The following is a 22,232-nucleotide window of genomic DNA, read 5'->3' on the forward strand; positions in this document are numbered from 1 at the left end:
TAGTAGGGTCACAGTAGAGTTATCTGTCAGGTGAGCTGGTTAGTTAGTTAGTATGGTTACAATAGAGTTATCTGTCAGGTGAGCTGGTTAGTTAGTTAGTAGGGTCACAGTAGAGTTATCTGACAGGTGAGCTGGTTAGTTAGTAGGGTCACAGTAGAGTTATCTGTCAGGTGAGCTGGTTAGTTAGTTAGTAGGGTCACAGTAGAGTTATCTGTCAGGTGAGCTGGTTGGTTAGTAGGGTCACAGTAGAGTTATCTGACAGGTGAGCTGGTTGGTTAGTTAGTAGGGTTACAGTAGAGTTATCTGTCAGGTGAGCTGGTTAGTTAGTAGTGTCACAGTAGAGTTATCTGTCAGGTGAGCTGGTTAGTTTGTAGGGTCACAGTAGAGTTATCTGATAGATGAGCTGGTTAGTTAGTAGGGTCACAGTAGAGTTATCTGTCAGGTGAGCTGGTTAGTTAGTTAGTAGGGTTACAGTATAGTTATCTGACAGGTGAGCTGGTTAGTTAGTTAGTTAGTTAGTTAGTTAGTTAGTTAGTTAGTTAGTTAGTTAGCTAGCTAGTTAGTTAGTAGGGTCACAGTAGAGTTATCTGTCAGGTGAGCTGGTTAGTTAGTTAGTAGTGTCACAGTAGAGTTATCTGTCAGGTGAGCTGGTTAGTTATTTAGTTAGTAGGGTCACAGTAGAGTTATCTGTCAGGTGAGCTGGTTAGTTAGTTAGTAGGGTCTCAGTAGAGTTATCTGTCAGGTGAGCTGGTTAGTTAGTTAGTAGGGTCACAGTAGAGTTATCTGTCAGTTGAGCTGGTTAGTTAGTAGGGTCACAGTAGAGTTATCTGACAGGTGAGCTGGTTAGTTGGTTAGTAGGGTCACAGTAGAGTTATCTGACAGCTGAGCTGGTTAGTTAGTAGGGTCACAGTAGAGTTATCTGACAGGTGAGCTGGTTAGTTAGTAGGGTCACAGTAGAGTTATCTGTCAGGTGAGCTGGTTAGTTAGTTAGTAGGGTCACAGTATAATTATCTGACAGGTGAGCTGGTTAGTTAGTTACTTGCCTAGTTTTAAAAAATTATATATCCTCTGGTTTTCACTTTGTTCCTCTCACATGTATCTCACCAGTAGGAGGGAATATGTTTGTAGACTTCCTGTGTGTTTCTTACTCTGTCCAAAAGCAACAAAAAAAATTAAAATAGCTCCACACGTGAAAATATGAAATTTTATTTGTATATTCTCTTTCGCTGCCTCTGTGTTCCAGGGTGACGGCCCAGCGCAGTATTGAGGATGCTGAGGAGATAGAGCGGGAACGGAGACGAAGGGCCAGGGAGAGACAGGGAGACCAGGACCCCCACACCCACACTGGCCCAGCCAGCACCACCAGCCCCACACCGGACAATAGGCTCCCGGAGCTATATCCAATGTAAGTCACAAAGCTGAATGGAGGCTGAAGAGCCAACACTTTCCTGCTGTAGAATCCTACAATAGAACATGCTGCTCTGGTTATGGTAGACTGCACCAGGGTGTAAGACGAGACGTCCCACACCAGTCTTGGTTTCATCTGTAGCAGCTGAGTAGCTCAAGTCATGTTTGTAAAGCATGAGGTGAACTGCTTACTGTAGTGGCGCAACGGTCTCAGGCACTGCATCTCAGTGCTAGAGGCGTCACAACAGACACCCTGGTTCGATCCTGGGCTGTATCACAACCCTCGCCGTGATTGGGAGTCCCATATGACGGGGCACAATTGCCCCAGCTTCATCCGGGTTAGGGTTTGGCCAGGATCGGCTGTCTTTGTAAATAAGAATTTGTTCTTAACTGACTTGCCTAGTTAAATTAAGATTAATTAAAAAAAATATAAAAAATAAAAACGTCTCAATGGTGCTGAATAGACTGTAGGTAATCTGATTGATGTCTCAATGGTGCTGAATAGACTGTAGGTAATCTGATTGATGTCTCAATGGTGCTGAATAGACTAGGTAATCTGACAATGTCTCAATGGTGCTGATTAGACTGTAGGTAATCTGACAATGTCTCAATGGTGATGACTAGACTGTAGGTAATCTGACTGATGTCTCAATGGTGCTGAATAGACTGTAGGGAAACAAGACAACATTAGCTAGCGTTCGCTAATGAAGTACTGTCACGTATCCTATCAGGGTTTACAGTATATAGACCCGGGTTGTGTCTCAATGGACCTGGGTTGTGTCCCAAATGACTCCCTGTTTACTATATAGTGTACAGGTTTGACCGGAGCCCTTGGAGAACAGGGTGCTCTTAGGGTCGCAACCTTCAGTGTGCTGTGCTATTGGTTTTAAATGCCCTGTCAGTGTTGATGTGTATTGAAGGGAGAGAACCTACTCTACCCAGGGGGAGGCATTGAGCTGATCAGGAAAGGAGTTGACATTGCTTATCTACTGTTAGGCCTTACATAGTGAGTGAGTAAGTGAGTGAGTGAGTGAGTGAGTGAGTGAGTGAGTGAGTGAGTGAGTGAGTGAGTGAGTGAGTGAGTGAGTGAGTGAGTGAGTGAGTGAGTGAGTGTGTGTGTGTGTGTGTGTGTGTGTGTGTGTGTGTGTGTTTGTGCATTCATGTGTGTGCATGTGTGTGAGCCATGTTCCTCCACAACAGGTCTATTGTATTGAATCAATAGTTTCCTCTGAAAGATGTGTGGTAGTTTAGGCTACTACTTCTTGTTCCCTTGGTTAGTCAATATATCAAACCTACTGGTGACTCAAACCTACTGGTGACTCAAACCTATTGGTGATTGGTGAGTCAAACCTACTGGTGACTCAAACCTACTGGTGACTCAAACCTATTGGTGACTCAAACCTATTGGTGACTCAAAAACTCAAAATTGGTGACTCAAACATACTGGTGACTCAAACCAATTGGTGACTCAAACCTATTGGTGACTCAAACCTACTGGTGACTCAAACCTACTATTGGTGACTCAAACCTATTGGTGACTAAAACCAAACCTACTGGTTACTCCAACCTCAAATTGGTGACTCAAACCTACTGGTGACTCAAACCTATTGGTTACTCAAATATATTGGTTACTCAAACCTACTGGTGACTCAAACCTACTGGTGACTGAAACCTACTGGTGACTCAAACCTACTGGTGACTGAAACCTACTGGTGACTCAAACCTATTGGTGACTCAAACCAATTGGTGACTCAAACCTACTGGTGACTCAAACCTACTGGTGACTCAAACCTACTGGTGACTCAAACCTATTGGTGACTTAAACCTACTGGTTACTCAAACCTATTGGTAACTCAAACCTACTGGTGACTAAAACCTATGGGTGACTCAGGTATATTGGTGACTCAAACCTATTGGTTACTCAAATATATTGGTGACTCAAACCTACTGGTGACTGAAACCTACTGGTGACTCAAACCTACTGGTGACTCAAACCTACTGGTGACTCAAATCTATTGGTGACTTAAATCTACTGGTTACTCAAACATATTGGTGACTGAAACCTACTGGTGACTCAAATATATTGGTGACTCAAACCTATTGGTGACTCAAACCTATTGGTGACTCAAACCTACTGGTTACTCAAACCTACTGGTGACTCAAACCTACTGGTGACTCAAACCTATTGGTGACTCAAACCTACTGGTGACTCAAACCTACTGGTGACTCAAACCTATTGGTGACTCATAGGTTGCTACATTTCTCGTTAAGAAAAATCTAGTTAAAGAAACATCTGCAGGGGTGTGGTAGTGGTTTCAAATGTTACACAGGAAATAAATGGTCCTTTATCCAGAAGAAAAACACTTGCATGTAGATTATTTTTTTAACCAGAGATCTAATTACGGTACATTCTTAGAAAAAAAGAGTTCCAAAAGGATTCTTCGGCTGTCCCCATGAAAGAACCCTTTTTAGTTCCAGGTGGAACCCTTTTTGGTTCCAGGTGGAACCGCTTTTAGTTCCAGGTAGAACCCTTTTTAGTTCCAGGTAGAACCATTTTTAGTTCCAGGTGGAAACCGTTTTAGTTCCGGGTGGAAAGCGTTTTTGGTTCCAGGTAGAGCCATTTTTAGTTCCGGGTGGAAACCGTTTTTGGTTCCAGGTAGAATAACTGTTATTATTCTACTTGTTAATGTTATTCTGTTATTATGCTACTTGTTAATGTTTTAATGCACTTCTATGCAGCACATTAATAAATCAACCTAAACTATATTTATTTTTTGCTTTGTTGCAACAATGAGAAAAGAGAAATGACAGAAGGCCGGGCTACAGGAAGAGAGCATGCCTTCGTCCCAATGGGCACCCTATCCCCTGTGTAGTGCACTACTACACCGGGTTCTGGTAAAAAGTAGTGCACGACTACATCGGGCTCTGGTAAAAAGTAGTGCACTATATGGATGTGCACTATATGGTGAATAGGGCTCTGGTCTAAAGTAGTGCACTATTTAGGGAAATGGGTGCCATTTGGGATACAGCCCATAGCTCACTCAGAGGAAACAGGATGCAGCAGTGGCGTCCGTTCCGTTGGCAGCGAGGTCGGTCGGTTGTTCAGTTTTGTGTATGTTTCCATGGCCACAGTACATGTGTGTCCCGTTGCCATGACGCTGAGCCACAGGCCCTGGGGTCTGGCTAACACCTGTCATCTGCTGGGCTAAACTGAAGCAAACAGGAAAACGCTCATCCAGAGGCCAGGCTCCTAGTGGCCCCGGACTTTATTGCAGGGAAACTTAAATCACTTTTACCTCATTTCTATCAGCATGTTAAATTTGCAACCAGAGGGAAGAAAATTCTCATGGATGGTGCTGTAGTGGAGCAGGTTGAGAGCTTTAAGTTCCTTGGCTTCCACATCACCAACAAACTAACATGGTCCAAACACACCAAGACAATTGTGAAGAGGGTACGACAAAACCTATTCCCCTTCGGGAGACTGGAAAGATTTGGCATGGGTCCTCAGATCCTCAAAAGGTTCTACAGCTGCAACATTGAGAGCATCCTGATGAGTTGCATCACTGCCTGGTTTGGCAACTGTTTGGCCTCGGACGGCAAGGCACTACAGAGGGTAGTGTGTACGGCCCAGTACATCACTGGGGCCAAGCTTCCTGCCATCCAGGACCTCTATACCAGGCGGTGTCAGAGGGTAGTGGATACGGCCCAGTACATCACTGGGGCCAAGCTTCCAGCCATCCAGAACCTCTATACCAGGCGGTGTCAGAGGGTAGTGTGTACGGCCCAGTACATCACTGGGGCCAAGCTTCCAGCCATCCAGAACCTCTATACCAGGCGGTGTCAGAGGGGGCCCAGTACATCACTGGGGCCAAGCTTCCTGCCATCCAGAACCTCTATACCAGGCGGTGTGTGTACGGCCCAGTACATCACTGGGGCCAAGCTTCCAGCCATCCAGGACCTCTATACCAGGCGTTGTCAGAGGAAGGCCCTAAAAATTGTCAAAGGCTCCAGCCACCCTACTCATAGACTGTTCTCTCTGCTACCACACGGCAAGCGGTACCAGAGCAGCAAGTCTAGGTCCAAGAGACTTCTAAACAGTTTCTACCACCAAGCCATAAGACTCCTGTACAGCTAATCAAATGGCTGCCCAGACTATTTGCATTGCCCCCCCCCGCCGCTGCTACTACTCTCTGTCATTATCTATGCATAGTCACTTTAATAACTCCACCTACATGTACATATTACCTCAATTACCTCGACACCGGTGCCCCCGCACATTGACTCTGTACCGGTGCCCCCTATATACAGCCCCGCTATTGTTATTTACTGTGGCTCTTTAATTATTTGTTATTCTTATCTCTTACTTTTTAGGGTTTTTCTAAAAACGGCATTGTTGGTTAAGGGCTTGTAAGCATCTCACTGTAAGGTCTGCATCTGTTGTATTTGGCACATGTGACAATACAATTTGATTTGATGATTTGACACACACACACACACACACACACACACACACACACACACACACACACACACACACACACACACACACACACACACACACACACACACACACACACACACACACACACTCGGCTGCTGTAGGCTGACTGCAGGTGTTTGGCTGTAAAGACTCACTTCCTGTGACCGCTGCCTGTCCGCTGACCTCTCTACAGTACCTGACCCCCACTGTCTTTTCCCCTTTCAACATTGTGCTGACCGCTAACAATATTACAGAAGCAACCTGATTGTTTTCACAGTGGTTAGTAGCTAGCACGTTTAGCCACCTAATTGTTTTCACAGTGGTTAGCAGCTAGCACGTTTAGCCACCTGATTGTTTTCACAGTGGTTAGCAGCTAGCATGTTTAGCCACCTGATTGTTTTCACAGTGGTTAGCAGCTAGCACGTTTAGCCACCTGATTGTTTTCACAGTGGTTAGCAGCTAGCACGTTTAGCCACCTGATTGTTTTCACAGTGGTTAGCAGCTAGCATGTTTAGCCACCTGATTGTTTTCACAGTGGTTAGCAGCTAGCACGTTTAGCCACCTAATTGTTTTCACAGTGGTTAGCAGCTAGCACGTTTAGCCACCCGATTGTTTTCACAGTGGTTAGCAGCTAGCACTTTAGCCACCCGATTGTTTTCACAGTGGTTAGCAGCTAGCACATTTAGCCACCTGATTGTTTTCACAGTGGTTAGCAGCTAGCACGTTTAGCCACCTGATTGTTTTCACAGTGGTTAGCAGCTAGCACGTTTAGCCACCTGATTGTTTTCACAGTGGTTAGCAGCTAGCACGTTTAGCCACCTGATTGTTTTCACAGTGGTTAGTAGCTAGCACGTTTAGCCACCTGATTGTTTTCACAGTGGTTAGCAGCAAGCACGTTTAGCCACCTGGTGTTTTGGTGCCCTTGAGGTGAGGCAGACAATCAACTATTGGCTTCAAGATGGATGTCTTACGTAACAAACTATGAAGAAAATATAATATATCTAAAAACAGTTGTCTAATATGTACACTACCGTTCAAAAGTTTGAGGTCACTAAGAAAAACAATTGTCCATTAAAATAATATCAAATTGATAAGAAATACAGTGTAGACATTGTTAATGTTGTAAATGACTATTGTAGCTGGAAATGGCAGATTTTTTATGGAATATCTACAAAGACATACAGAGGCCCATTATCAGCAACCACCACTCCTGTGTTCCAATGGCACGTTGTGTTAGCTAATCCAAGTTTTTAATTTTAAAAGGCGAATTGATCATTACAAAACCCATTTGCAATTATGTTAGCACAGCCAAAAACTGTTGTTCTGAATAAAGAAGCAATAAAACGGACCTTCTTTAGACTAGTTGAGTATCTGGAGCATCAGCATTTGTGGGTTCGATTACAGGCTCCAAATGGCCAGAAACAAAGAACCTTCTTCTGAAACTCATCAGTCTATTCTTGATCTATTCTTGTTGTTGCAAGAAATTTCCAAGAAACTGAAGACTTTGCAGAAGACAATGCTGTATACTACTCCTTTCACAGAACAGCGCAAACAGTCTCTAAACAGAATAAAAAGAGGAGTGGGAGGCCCTGGTGCATAACTAAGCAAGAGGACAAGTACAATAGAGGGTCTAGTTTGAGAAACAGACACCTCACAAGTCCTCAACTGGCAGCTTCATTAAATAGTACCCGCAAAACACCAGTCTCAACGTCAACAGTGAAGAGGCGACTCCGGGATGCTGGCCTTTCAGGTAGAGTTGCAAAGAAAAAGCCATATCTCAGACTGGCCAATAAAAACACAAGATTAATTAAGATGGAGAGGAACTCTGCCGAGAAGGCCAGCATCCCGGAGTCGCCTCTTCACTGTACAATGCAGCTTCCTGTACTGGTTACAGCTCTACCTCCAGTTACTGATAGAGGAATGGGCACTGTGTTCAACAATGACTGGTTTACAGCTCTACCTCCAGTTACTGATAGAGGAATGAGCACTGTGTTCAACAATGACTGGTTTACAGCTCTACCTCCAGTTACTGATAGAGGAATGAGCACTGTGTTCAACAATGACTGGTTTACAGCTCTACCTCCAGTTACTGATAGAGGAATGAGCACTGTGTTCAACAATGACTGGTTACATCTCTACCTCCAGTTACTGATAGAGGAATGAGCACTGTGTTCAACAATGACTGGTTTACAGCTCTACCTCCAGTTACTGATAGAGGAATGAGCACTGTGTTCAACAATGACTGGTTACATCTCTACCTCCAGTTACTGATAGAGGAATGAGCTCTGTGTTCAACAATGACTGTTAAGGTGAGTTAAAATGACAAATCATCAAATGCATAAAACATGATTAAACATTAAGACACGACCACTGAAAATTACTAATCTGAACCACTCACTACTTAAACTTGACAAAAATGAAAAAAAAGTTTTTTTTTCATTTAATAGATGGAACCTGCATTTTTTTATGTTCACTACAACAAATATTAATGTTCAAGTTAATTCAATCATTTTAATTCAGAATACTTAATGTACTTTAATGGAAAATAGTGAACAAAACATAAAACAGTTAAGTATTTACAACTTCTAAAGATATGGGTGCCATATGGGTGCTGATGTCACTTTAAGTTTTGAATACTGATATACTTTGAGTTGGGTTTACTACAACGGTTCTAGGCAAGCAGAACTGATATACTTTGAGTTTTAGCAGAACTGATATACTTTGAGTTGGGTTTACTACAACGGTTCTAGGCAACGGGAGTCAGGAGTCGGGAGTCGAACTGATATACTTTGAGTTGGGTTTACTACAACGGTTCTAGGCAACGGGAGTCAGCAGAACTGATATACTTTGAGTTGGGTTTACTACAACAGAACTGTTCTTTGAGGCAACTAGGGAGTTAGCAGAACTAACTTTGAGTTGACTACAACGGTTTTTACACTAATGATTTTTTGTTAATGAACAGTTAGGAATTTAGCCGAATTAGCCTGTTTTGAATTCAGTTGACAATGCATTAGGTTGAAGTGTTGAAGGCTGTAAGTATTGTCTGTCTTTTTCGAGGGTCGACCTGGCCATCTTCGGCCTGGATAACCCTGTCCTTAGATGTCATTACTCTTGAAGGAAATGTTTAATACAGCATTATATTTCTATAGTGGCAAGATAGATATCTGTTGAACAGTTAGAAATGACTGGATCACCTTTAGGTTTGACTTGTTATTAACAATTGTACCTGTCTCTTCAGGTGTGAGAGTGAGCTGAAGGCTAGTGGCTGCCAGTTGGCTCTGGAGGAGGACGAGGGCTTCAGTGACTGGACCCAGAGGTTGGAGAAACGCAGACAGCGCCACCTGGAGGAACAGGAGTCCTCGGAGGACCATCAGCCCCAGCAGCAGAATCAACCCCAGAATCACCCCCAGCCCCAGCAGCATCACCCCCAGCAGCATCACCCCCAGCAGCATCACCCCCAGCAGCAGCTTCAACCCCAGCAGCATCACCCCCAGCAGCAGCAGAATCAGCCCCAGCAGCATCAACCCAAGCAGCAGCAGCAGCCCCAGCTGCTCAGGCTAAACAGAGCCTCCCCAATCAGGCCCTGCTTGAAGACACGTCCTGGACCTGGGCCCGAGGAGAGGGAGGAGAAGGATGTAGAGTGGGAACGAAGAGCCAGCAACAAGACACAAGACACTTCAAGAAGAGTAACAGATGACAAGGTAGAGTTACGATTGTGTATATGCCGTGCTGTATCCAATCATCACTCAAGTCACACCGTCGTCTCTATTCACGGCAGGGCAAAGAGGGGAAAGCTGATGTTTGGGCTGGGATGCCAAACTTGACCGCCAATGACGTTTGATGGCAAAACTCAAATTGGACTATAAAGTGTTCTTCTGAATGCTCTGTTTGTTTTGTTTTCTTAGGTCGTGGAGAAGAAGAAATCTGAGCTGAAGATCTCCTACACCTCTAAAGTCATGAGACACGTCAACAGTAATGGGGAAGCAGCTGGAGCAGAAGTGACCTCATACCTCGTTGCAGGGAAACTGTCTCCAAGGTAACACACCTAAAATAGTCTAAAGGTGTGTCCAAAATGGCGCTCGAATCCTTAAATAGAGCCTCATCTGGCCAAAAGTAGTGCACTATATAGGGATTAGGGTGCCATTTGGATGGTCTAAAGTAGTGCACTATAACGGGAATAGGGTTCCATTTGTCTGGCCTAAAGTAGTGCACTATAATGGGAATAGGGTGCCATTTGTCTGGTCTAAAGTAGTGCACTATAACAGGAATAGGGTGCCATTTGGCTGGTCTAAAGTAGTGCACTATAACAGGAATAGGGTGCCATTTGGCTGGTCTAAAGTAGTGCACTATAACGGGAATAGGGTGCCATTTGGCTGGTCTAAAGTAGTGCACTATAACAGAAATAGGGTGCCATTTGGCTGGTCTAAAGTAGTGCACTATAACGGGAATAGGGTGCCATTTGTTTGGTCTAAAGTAGTGCACTATCAAGGGAATATGGTGCCAATTTGGACACAGATTCAGACTGGGGCCAGATCTCACTATTGTAATGTCCAAATTCAATTTAAAGAGGAGGAGAACTCAACACAAAGACTGAAGCTGTCTGAGTTTCTTTATTTATAGTTTCCTTGGTTTCAGTCTTATCTTCCTGCTACAGATGGAGGATCTTTATTTGAGCCAGTTTTCTACAGCAGGAAAATAATCCTGCAGCAACAGGAAATGTGAATTATAGAGTGGATTATTATTTATGGACACTTTTGAAGGGGTTGATACATCATTCGTAAGGATAAATCAAGTCTGAAATTGAAAAGTGGAAATGACAAACTTCAGAAGACAACTAGTTTTACATTTCCTGCGTAGCATGAAAGCTCTCCTGCAACACGACGATCAAATTAAAATCCTACATCTGTATGGGTGATGGCTTGTAGAGAGAGAATAATAACTTCTGTAAAGCATCTATCAGTTCCTACTTCATACTGAACTGAAAAAGAGGCATGACAAGATCAGTGACTCTCATCACTTCCTGTATGGGCTAGCTCAACATCCTTCCTTAATTTAACCAAGCCTTAAGAGTGAGCTACTATCGGGTGTTGAGACACAGCTAGAGATACATACAGAGATGGCTGAGACACAGATAGTCATGGCTGAGACACAGAACGAGATGGATGAGACACAGAAAGAGATGGAAGAGACACCGAAAGACATGGATGAGACACAGAAAGACATGGATGAGACACAGAAAGAGATGGAAGAGACACCGGAAGACATGGACGAGACACCAAAAGACATGGATGAGACACAGAAAGACATGGCTGAGACACAGAAAGAGATGGATGACACCCCGAAAGACATGGTTGAGACACAGATAGTCTTGGACGAGACACCAAACGACATGGATGAGACACAGAAAGAGATGGAAGAGACACCGAAAGACATGGATGAGACACAGATAGAAAGAGATGGATGAGATACGTACTTCTTCCTTGTTTGTCACTGAAGGAGACAGGTAAACATTTCAAAGCAAACTGAGGGAATCTTGTGGATTGATAAGATGAGAACTGTCCAAAGTAGTTCATAGCTACATCAGTGGAGATATTAGAAGGTGTTACATTTATAATGCAGTTTGATCATAGTGAGAGACGGAGCAGCTTCCTCCAACCGTTCCTCTAACTTTGGACTTTACTTTCATCCTCTCCTCTCTTCTCTTCTCTTCTCTTCTCCTCTCCTCTCCTCTCCTCTCCTCTCCTCTCCTCCAGTCGTAGTGGCAGCTTGGGAGGGCAGAGACCGGAGGAGGTGGATGGAGAGGTTCCCGGGGGGCAGCTGGAGACAGAGAAGACACCAGGCCAGGGACAGAGCACCCTGGAACAGCTGAAACAGAGACAGCAGGAGGACCAGGAGGAGATGGAGGAGTTGAACCGCAGGAGAGAGGAGAAACGCAGAGCCAGGGAGGAGGAGGAGCACCAGAGAGAGAAAGAGGAGCAGCACAGACAGGAGCAGGAGGAGGTGAGACCTGGGTCCGTTATAATGAATGAACAGGGGGGGTCAGATCCTAGACCAGCACTCCTACTCTGAGACTGGTATGTGCACTATCTGTGTGTGTATATGCATGTTGGTAACACTTCCTATGAACACCTTCTTCATAATGCATTGTTAGCACTTTTCTAACACCTTGTGAGCTCTGACATAATGCGTTATAATGCATTATAATGCACAACATGCACAGCAGAGGTCAGTTCAGGCTCATGTACAGTGGGGCCAAAAATTATTTAGTCAGCCACCAATTGTGCAAGTTCTCCTACTTTAAAAGATGAGAGAGGCCTGTAATTTTCATCATAGGTACACTTCAAAAATGACAGACAAAATGAGTAAAGAAAATCCAGAAAATCACATTGTAGGATTTTTAAGGAATTTATTTGCAAATTATGGTGGAAAATACGTATTTGGTCACCTACAAACAAGCAAGATTTCTGGCTCTCACAGACCTGTAACTCCTTCTTAAGAGGCTCCTCTGTAGAACCTGCACAATTGGTGGCTGACTAAATACTTTTTTACCCCACTGTATGTGTATGTGTGTTGTTCTGATGTAATTTCTCCGTCTACAGGAGGAGAAGAAGAGGGGTGTGTTGTTCTGATGTAGTTTCTCTGTCTACAGGAGGAGAAGAAGAGGGGTGTGTTGTTCTGATGTAGTTTCTCTGTCTGCAGGAGGAGAAGAAGAGGGGTGTGTTGTTCTGATGTAGTTTCTCTGTCTGCAGGAGGAGAGGAAGAGGGGTGTGTTGTTCTGATGTAGTTTCTCTGTCTGCAGGAGGAGATGAAGAGGGGTGTGTTGTTCTGATGTAGTTTCTCTGTCTACAGGAGGAGTAGAAGAGGGGTGTGTTGTTCTGATGTAGTTTCTCTGTCTGCAGGAGGAGAGGAAGAGGGGTGTGTTGTTCTGATGTAGTTTCTCTGTCTGCAGGAGGAGAGGAAGAGGGGTGTGTTGTTCTGATGTAATTTCTCTGTCTGCAGGAGGAGAAGAAGAGGGGTGTGTTGTTCTGATGTAGTTTCTCTGTCTACAGGAGGAGAAGAAGAGGGGTGTGTTGTTCTGATGTAGTTTCTCTGTCTGCAGGAGGAGAGGAAGAGGGGTGTGTTGTTCTGATGTAGTTTCTCTGTCTACAGGAGGAGAGGAAGAGGGTGTGTTGTTCTGATGTAGTTTCTCTGTCTGCAGGAGGAGAAGAAGAGGGGTGTGTTGTTCTGATGTAGTTTCTCTGTCTGCAGGAGGAGAAGAAGAGGGGTGTGTTGTTCTGATGTAGTTTCTCTGTCTGCAGGAGGAGAGGAAGAGGGGTGTGTTGTTCTGATGTAGTTTCTCTGTCTACAGGAGGAGAGGAAGAGGGGTGTGTTGTTCTGATGTAGTTTCTCTGTCTGCAGGAGGAGAGGAAGAGGGGTGTGTTGTTCTGATGTAGTTTCTCTGTCTGCAGGAGGAGAGGAAGAGGGGTGTGTTGTTCTGATGTAGTTTCTCTGTCTACAGGAGGAGTAGAAGAGGGGTGTGTTGTTCTGATGTAGTTTCTCTGTCTACAGGAGGAGAGGAAGAGGGGTGTGTTGTTCTGATGTAGTTTCTCTGTCTGCAGGAGGAGAAGAAGAGGGGTGTGTTGTTCTGATGTAGTTTCTCTGTCTGCAGGAGGAGAAGAAGAGGGGTGTGTTGTTCTGATGTAGTTTCTCTGTCTACAGGAGGAGAGGAAGAGGGGTGTGTTGTTCTAATGTAGTTTCTCTGTCTACAGGAGGAGAGGAAGAGGGGTGTGTTGTTCTGATGTAGTTTCTCTGTCTACAGGAGGAGAGGAGGAGGGGTGTGTTGTTCTAATGTAGTTTCTCTGTCTGCAGGAGGAGAGGAAGAGGGGTGTGTTGTTCTGATGTAGTTTCTCTGTCTACAGGAGGAGAGGAAGAGGGGTGTGTTCTGATGTAGTTTCTCTGTCTACAGGAGGAGAGGAAGAGCGGTGTGTTGTTCTGATGTAGTTTCTCTGTCTGCAGGAGGAGAGGAAGAGGGGTGTGTTGTTCTGATGTAGTTTCTCTGTCTGCAGGAGGAGAGGAAGAGGGGTGTGTTGTTCTGATGTAGTTTCTCTGTCTACAGGAGGAGAGGAAGAGGGGTGTGTTGTTCTGATGTAGTTTCTCTGTCTGCAGGAAGAGAGGAAGAGGGGTGTGTTGTTCTGATGTAGTTTCTCTGTCTACAGGAGGAGAGGAAGAGGGGTGTGTTGTTCTGATGTAGTTTCTCTGTCTGCAGGAGGAGAGGAAGAGGGGTGTGTTGTTCTGATGTAGTTCCTCTGTCTGCAGGAGGAGAAGAAGAGGGGTGTGTTGTTCTGATGTAGTTTCTCTTTCTACAGGAGGAGAGGAAGAGGGTGAAAGACGGGATAGAGAGTAGGAGGATGGCGGCTTCAGAGAGAAGGATGAAGAACCTCAGTATTTCCAGCATTGAGGGAGACGAGTCCTTCAGCCCCTTCAGTCCCATGAGCCCCACCTTCAAGGTACTACTGATGTCCCGGTATCTATCTATCTATCTATCTATCTATCTATCTATCTATCTATCTATCTATCTATCTATCTATCTATCTATCTATCTATCTATCTATCTATCTATCTATCTATCTATCTATCTGTCTATCTATCTATCTATCTATCTATCTATCTATCTATCTATCTATCTATCTATCCATCATCTATCTATCTATCTATCTATCTATCTATCTATCTATCTATCTATCTATCTATCTATCTATCTATCTATCTATCTATCTATCTATCTATCTATCTGTCTGTCTGTCTGTCTGTCTGTCTGTCTGTCTGTCTGTCTGTCTGTCTCATAACTTCAAGATACTTCTGATATCCCATATAATTTATCACCATACACATGACCTTGTCATTCACCTAACCACATGCCCACAGTTGTAGAGAAAATGATTTTTATTTGAACCAAAAAGGTTTCAATGGATTTCTTCATATACAGGATGTAGCCCCTGAAAACCTTCATAGGATGTATTTCACAGCATATTTGCCCCCTTTCTGTTCCCTCTGCCATGCCGACTCACACGGTGTTACACAGTGCTTGATGTAGGATGTCTGCCACTGTGTTCTGTTCCCTCTGCCATGCCGACTCACATGGTGTTACACAGTGCTTGATGTAGGATGTCTGCCACTGTGTTCTGTTCCCTCTGCCATGCCGACTCACACGGTGTTACACAGTGCTTGATGTAGGATGTCTGCCCCCTTTCTGTTCCCTCTGCCATGCCGACTCACACGGTGTTACACAGTGCTTGATGTAGGATGTCTGCCACTGTGTTCTGGTCCCTCTGCCATGCCGACTCACACGGTGTTACACAGTGCTTGATGTAGGATGTCTGCCCCCTTTCTGTTCCCTCTGCCATGCCGACTCACACGGTGTTACACAGTGCTTGATGTAGGATGTCTGCCACTGTGTTCTGGTCCCTCTGCCATGCCGACTCACACGGTGTTACACAGTGCTTGATGTAGGATGTCTGCCACTGTGTTCTGGTCCCTCTGCCATGTGACTCACACGGTGTTACACAGTGCTTGATGTAGGATGTCTGCCACTGTGTTCTGGTCCCTCTGCCATGCCGACTCACACGGTGTTACACAGTGCTTGATGTAGGATGTCTGCCACTGTGTTCTGTTCCCTCTGCCATGCCGACTCACACGGTGTTACACAGTGCTTGATGTAGGATGTCTGCCACTGTGTTCTGTTCCCTCTGCCATGCCGACTCACACGGTGTTACACAGTGCTTGATGTAGGATGTCTGCCACTGTGTTCTGTTCCCTCTGCCATGCCGACTCACACGGTGTTACACAGTGCTTGATGTAGGATGTCTGCCACTGTGTTCTGTTCCCTCTGCCATGCCATCCTACCAGAAACTCCTCCTTCTGTTTTACCCAGTAAGTTGTCGACTGTCTGTCAGTGCAGTGTGTGGATGGATATAACTGTGTTTGCTCTGTGATGTGAAGTGAGAGTCCTGTCTGGTCTGTGGTGGTATGACAGGTAACATGAGTCTCTACTTAGAGTCTGATGTCGGTATGACTATTCACATTGGCTTCCTTTGGGTTCCGTTTCTTGACTTGGTTCATTTGCTTTCAGAAAATGTTTTCAACACTCCTTCTCAGACAAAAGTGAACTGTGTCAGATTTGAAACAAACCTTCTAGTCTGAAGACACTTTTTGTTTTACTAACTACTACATATAACATACTTTCAAAATCAACTCTTTGATGAGCAAAACAGTTTGTTTTCTCAATCTTATCGTAGAAACACAAAAGACAATGTTGACTACAGGATCACTTCTCTACATTTTCTTCTCTCACGTGGTGTCATCACACCCCCACACCACCTCTCCACCTCTTGCATGTCATGTTGACACATCATCCTATATTTCTTCACCTTGATGTTTTTTGAATAAGTGTGAAGAAATGCTTTTCACGCTTCCTGTGTTGAAAGCATTTAGAGAGTTTTAGGCTGAGAGTTTTAGGCTGTGTTCTAACGTCCATACTAGTCTGCCTCTTAGAATCCCCGCCCCCAATACTCTGCTTTATTCTAAGAACTATGTTACTATGGATACTGGAACAGAGCCTTTGTGTGCCTTCCAAATGGAACCTATTCCCTTTATAGTGCACTACCGTTGACCAGGACCCATAGGGTGCCAGATAGGGTTCCATTGGGGACACAGCTGTTGTGTTGTGCTATGTGTGTAGCTGCATGTGGTCAACTTTCCTTAAACACTCCAACACTTCACGGACCGTCATGGGTTAATTCATGTCTTTATGGGTTAATTAATGTCTTTATGGGTTAATTCATGTCTTCATGGGTTAATTCATGTCTTCATGGTTTAATTCATGTCTTCATGGGTTAATTCATGTCTTCATGGGTTAATTCATGTATTCATGGGCTAATTCATGTCTTCATGGGCTAATTCATGTCTTCATGGGCTAATTCATGTCTTCATGGGTTAATTCATGTCTTCATGGGTTAATTCATGTCTTCATGGGTTAATTCATGTCTTCATGGGTTAATTCATGTCTTTATGGGTTAATTCATGTCTTTATGGGAAAGCACCCAACTTTCTTTTCTGGCTCACAGCTAAATAGGATGTAACACACGTTTGCATTGCTCAATAGCAACCTTGCTAATGTGCCAACTGTTGAGTCATAACCAATGAAGTGACTCACTCAATCCAATGTTTTCTGTGCTTCTGTTAAACCAGTACAACACTAGTAATACTTCTATTACAAGTAGGAGTGGAGCTGCGGTCTAAAACACTGCATGTCAGTGCTTGAGGCGTCACTACAGACACCCTGGTTTGATTCCAGGCTGCATCACAACCAGCCATGATTGGGAGTCCCATAGGGCGGTGCACAGTTGGCCCAGCGTCGTCCAAGTTTGGGTTTGGCCGGTGTAGGCCGTCACTGTAAATAAGAATTTATTCTTTAACTGACTTGCCTCGTTTAATAAAGGTTTCAATGAAAAAAAAATGTACAAACAAATATATTTTCCTCTAAAAGGTATGAGCAGAGGGAAGAGATGATAGGATGGAAGAGGAAAGAGTAGCGGGGGAGAGAGAGCGAAGGTTGGGACGGCGCGATACCATCCGAGTAGGGGCAGTGTGGGAAGTGTTGGATGAGAGCGAGAGGGAAAAGGATACAAGGTAGTGGTCGGAGACTTGGAGGGGAGTTGCAGTGAGGTTAGTGGAAGAACAGCATCTAGTAAAGATGAGGTCGAGCGTATTGCCTGCCTTGTGAGTAGGGGGAAGGTGAGAGGGTGAGGTCAAAAAGGAGAGGAGTGGAAAGAAGGAGGCAGAGAGGAATGAGTCAAAGGTAGACGTGGGGAGGTTAAAGTCGCCCAGGACTGTGAGAGGTGAGCCGTCCTCAGGAAAGGAGCTTATCAAGGCATCAAGCTCATTGATGAACTCTCCGAGGAACCTGGAGGGCGATAAATGATAAGGATGTTAAGCTTGAAAGGGCTGGTAACTGTGACAGCATGGAATTCAAAGGAGGCGATAGATAGATGGGTAAGGGGAGAGAGAGAATGACCACTTGGGAGAGATGAGGATCCCGGTGCCACCACCCCGCTGACCAGAAGCTCTCGGGGTGTGCGAGAACACGTGGGCGGACGAAGAGAGAGCAGTAGGAGTAGCAGTGTTATCTGTGGTGATCCATGTTTCCGTCAGTGCCAGGAAGTCGAGGGACTGGAGGGAGGCATAGGCTGAGATGAACTCTGCCTTGTTGGCCGCAGATCGGCAGTTCCAGAGGCTACCGGAGACCAGGAACTCCACGTGGGTCGTGCGCGCTGGGACCACCAGATTAGGGTGGCCGCGGCCACGCGGTGTGGAGCGTTTGTATGGTCTGTGCAGAGAGGAGAGAACAGGGATAGATAGACACATAGTTAACAGGGTACAGAAGAGGCTACGCTAATGCAAAGGAGATTGGAATGACAAGTGGACTACACGTCTCGAGTGTTCAGAAAGTTAAGCTTACGTAGCAAGAATCTTATTGACTAAAATGATTGAAATGATACAGTACTGCTGGAGTAGGCTAGCTGGTAGTGGCTGCGATGTTGACACTACACTAATCAAGTCGTTCCGTCGAGTGTAATAGTTACTACAGTGCTGCTATTCGGGGGCTAGCTGGCTAGCTAGCAGGTTAATTGCGTTACGTTACTTTAAAAGAACGACAATAGCTGGCTAGCTAACCTAGAAAATCGCTCTAGGCTACACAATTGTCTTAGATACAAAGACGGCTATGTAGCTAGCTAGCTACGATCAAACAAAACAAACCGTTGTACTGTAATAGTTACTACAGTGCTGCTATTCGGGGGCTAGCTGGCTAGCTACGTTAAAAGAAGGACAATAGCTGGCCAGCTAACCTAGAAAATCGCTCTAGGCTACACAATTGTCTTAGATACAAAGACGGCTATGTAGCTAGCTAGCTACGATCAAACAAAACAAACCGTTGTACTGTAATAGTTACTACAGTGCTGCTATTCGGGGGCTAGCTGGCTAGCTACGTTAGAAGAACGACAATAGCTGGCCAGCTAACCTAGAAAATCGCTCTAGACTACACAATTGTCTTAGATACAAAGACGGCTATGTAGCTGGCTAGCTACGATCAAACAAATCAAACCGTTGTACTGTAATGAAGTGAAATGAAAATGTGAGACTACCTGTGGAGCGACGCGGAATGTTGACCGGGTAGTTGGAGTTCAATTCGGTAGAGGTTGGCTAGCTGTTGGCTAGCTAGCTAGCAGCATTTCCTACGTTAAGGACGACAAATAGCTGGCTAGCTAACCTCGGTAAATTAAGATAATCACTCTAAGTCTACACACTCTAAACTGCACAATTATCTTGGATACGAAGACAGCGAAGACAACTATGTAGCTAGCTGACACTACGCTAATCGAGTCGTTCAGTTGAGAAATGTAAAATCAATCGGACAAAACACAAAGATTATTAGCCAACTATTAGGAAAAGACACCATTTCGACCGTCGAAAAGTGTTCCTCTCACTGTACGTATCTATCAGATTATTGACCTTATATATTATCATGTTTCTTGGCACGTCGTTAGCAGTGTAAAAGGCATCTGAAAGAAACTGTCTGCAGCTGTGGCGTTGGCTTGTGTCTTTCCTGTCATCAATGTGCTTCCCTGTGATGTGTGTCCTTCCAGAATGACACCGAGGAGAGGATGATGTCTGAGAACACCGGCACGGTGAGTTTCACCTTGGAGACCCAGTGTTCCAGAGGACAAACGTATTTCAGAACATTTCATCCAAATCAAAATTATTCTGTTGTTGTTTTAGATTCTGCCCCCACCATGTTAGATTGAGCCCCCCTGTTAGATTGAGCCCCCCTGTTAGATTGAGCCCCCCCGTGTTAGATTGAGCCCCATGTTAGATTGAGCCCCCTGTTAGATTGAGCCCCCTGTTAGATTGAGCCCCCTGTTAGATTGAGCCCCCTGTTAGATTGAGCCCCCTGTTAGATTGAGCCCCCTGTTAGATTGAGCCCCCTGTTAGATTGAGCCCCCTGTTAGATTGAGCCCCCCTGTTAGATTGAGCCCCCTGTTAGATTCTGCCCCCCGTGTTAGATTGAGCCTCCCCGTGTTAGATTCTGTCCCCCCGTGTTAGATGGAGCCCCCGTGTTAGATTGAGCCCCCGTGTTAGACTGAGTCCCCCTGTTAGATTCTGTTTCCCCCGTGTTAGATTGAGACCCCCTTTTAGATTCTGTCCCCCCCGTGTTAGATTGAGACCCCCCTTTAGATTCTGTCCCCCCGTGTTAGATTGAGACCCCCCTTTTAGATTCTGTCCCTCCCCGTGTCAGATTGAGCCCCCCTGTTTTAGATTCTGTCCCCCCTGTGTTAGATTCTGTCCCCCCTGTTAGATTCTGTTCCCTGTTTGCCTTTATAACTAAAACGAAAGGAAATATTTCTAATAAATCTCAAGGAATCATCAGCATGATATTTGTTGTTGTATATACGATGCATTACAACAGAGATCCGGTTCGATTTTTACTTCAAATGTAGTACAAAAGTGATTCTGAATCTGAAGGGGAAACATAATATAACAGAACACAGAATTATTATTTTTATGTGGATTAAAGGTTCTGGAACGTTGACCCCATGCAGGGGGCATTCCAGGTTAAAGGTCACCACGGGGATAACTGTGACACAAGGGTTCTGTTCTGTTGTGTTCCGTGTGGTAGTAACGTGACACCACTTGTCAGCTGTCTGTCTTTTTTCATGTCATTCTGCGCTTCATACAAACTCAGCTCTTGTTTCTAGCCTGGTCCCAGATCTGTTGGTGCTGTCTTGCCAAATATAGACGCTGTCATGCATCAATGACCATATGAGTTGGCAAGACAACCCAAACAGATCCGCGACCAAGCGTTCCTTTCAACTTACTGTGTGGCACCTACATACACCTTTACCAGGTCATGACAGTACTATACACCTTTACCAGGTCATGACAGTATTATACACCTTTAACAGGTCATGACAGTACTATACACCTTTAACAGGTCATGACAGTATTATACACCTTTACCAGGTCATGACAGTATTATACACCTTTAACAGGTCATGACAGTATTATACACCTTTACCAGGTCATGACAGTATTATACACCTTTACCAGGTCATGACAGTATTATACACCTTTACCAGGTCATGACAGTACTATACACCTTTACCAGGTCCTGACAGTACCTTTACCAGGTCATGACAGTACCTTTATCAGGTCATGACAGTACTATACACCTTTACCAGGTCATGACAGTATTATACACCTTTAACAGGTCATGACAGTATCATACACCTTTACCAGGTCATGACAGTACTATACACCTTTACCAGGTCATGACAGTAATATACACCTTTACCAGGTCATGACAGTATTATACACCTTTAACAGGTCATGACAGTACTATACACCTTTAACAGGTCATGACAGTATTATACACCTTTAACAGGTCATGACAGTATTATACACCTTTAACAGGTCATGACAGTACTATACACCTTTAACAGGTCATGACAGTAATATACACCTTTAACAGGTCATGACAGTAATATACACCTTTAACAGGTCATGACAGTATTATACACCTTTACCAGGTCATGACAGTATTATACACCTTTACCAGGTCATGACAGTACTATACACCTTTACCAGGTCATGACAGTACTATACACCTTTACCAGGTCATGACAGTACTATACACCTTTACCAGGTCATGACAGTACTATACACCTTTACCAGGTCCAGGTCATGACAGTATTATACACCTTTACCAGGTCATGACAGTAATATACACCTTTACCAGGTCATGACAGTATTATACACCTTTAACAGGTCATGACAGTACTATACACCTTTACCAGGTCATGACAGTATTATACACCTTTACCAGGTCATGACAGTACTATACACCTTTAACAGGTCATGACAGTATTATACACCTTTACCAGGTCATGACAGTATTATACACCTTTACCAGGTCATGACAGTACTATACACCTTTAACAGGTCATGACAGTACTACCTTTAACACCTTTAACAGGTCATGACAGTATTATACACCTTTACCAGGTCATGACAGTATTATACACCTTTACCAGGTCATGACAGTACTATACACCTTTAACAGGTCATGACAGTACTATACACCTTTACCAGGTCATGACAGTATTATACACCTTTACCAGGTCATGACAGTATTATACACCTTTACCAGGTCATGACAGTATTATACACCTTTAACAGGTCATGACAGTACTATACACCTTTACCAGGTCATGACAGTACCTTTACCAGTTCATGACAGTACTATACACCT

At 44.4% G+C, this 22,232-nt stretch overlaps 1 protein-coding gene across 1 annotated transcript in view; it reads left to right on the forward strand.

The window, feature by feature from the left end:
* LOC135552275 (non-muscle caldesmon-like) overlaps positions 1-22,232 on the forward strand; it is a 65,258-nt gene that overhangs the window by 20,770 nt on the left and 22,256 nt on the right. Inside the window, exons 2-7 of the mRNA XM_064983804.1 lie at positions 1,244-1,405; positions 9,126-9,588; positions 9,793-9,923; positions 11,641-11,887; positions 14,233-14,373; positions 19,570-19,611. Of these exons, the coding sequence (XP_064839876.1) occupies positions 1,244-1,405; positions 9,126-9,588; positions 9,793-9,923; positions 11,641-11,887; positions 14,233-14,373; positions 19,570-19,611 (1,186 nt within the window). The remainder of the gene's footprint in view (positions 1-1,243; positions 1,406-9,125; positions 9,589-9,792; positions 9,924-11,640; positions 11,888-14,232; positions 14,374-19,569; positions 19,612-22,232) is intronic.

Source organism: Oncorhynchus masou, chromosome 2 (genome assembly GCF_036934945.1).
Source record: "Oncorhynchus masou masou isolate Uvic2021 chromosome 2, UVic_Omas_1.1, whole genome shotgun sequence".
Lineage (NCBI taxonomy): Eukaryota > Metazoa > Chordata > Actinopteri > Salmoniformes > Salmonidae > Oncorhynchus > Oncorhynchus masou.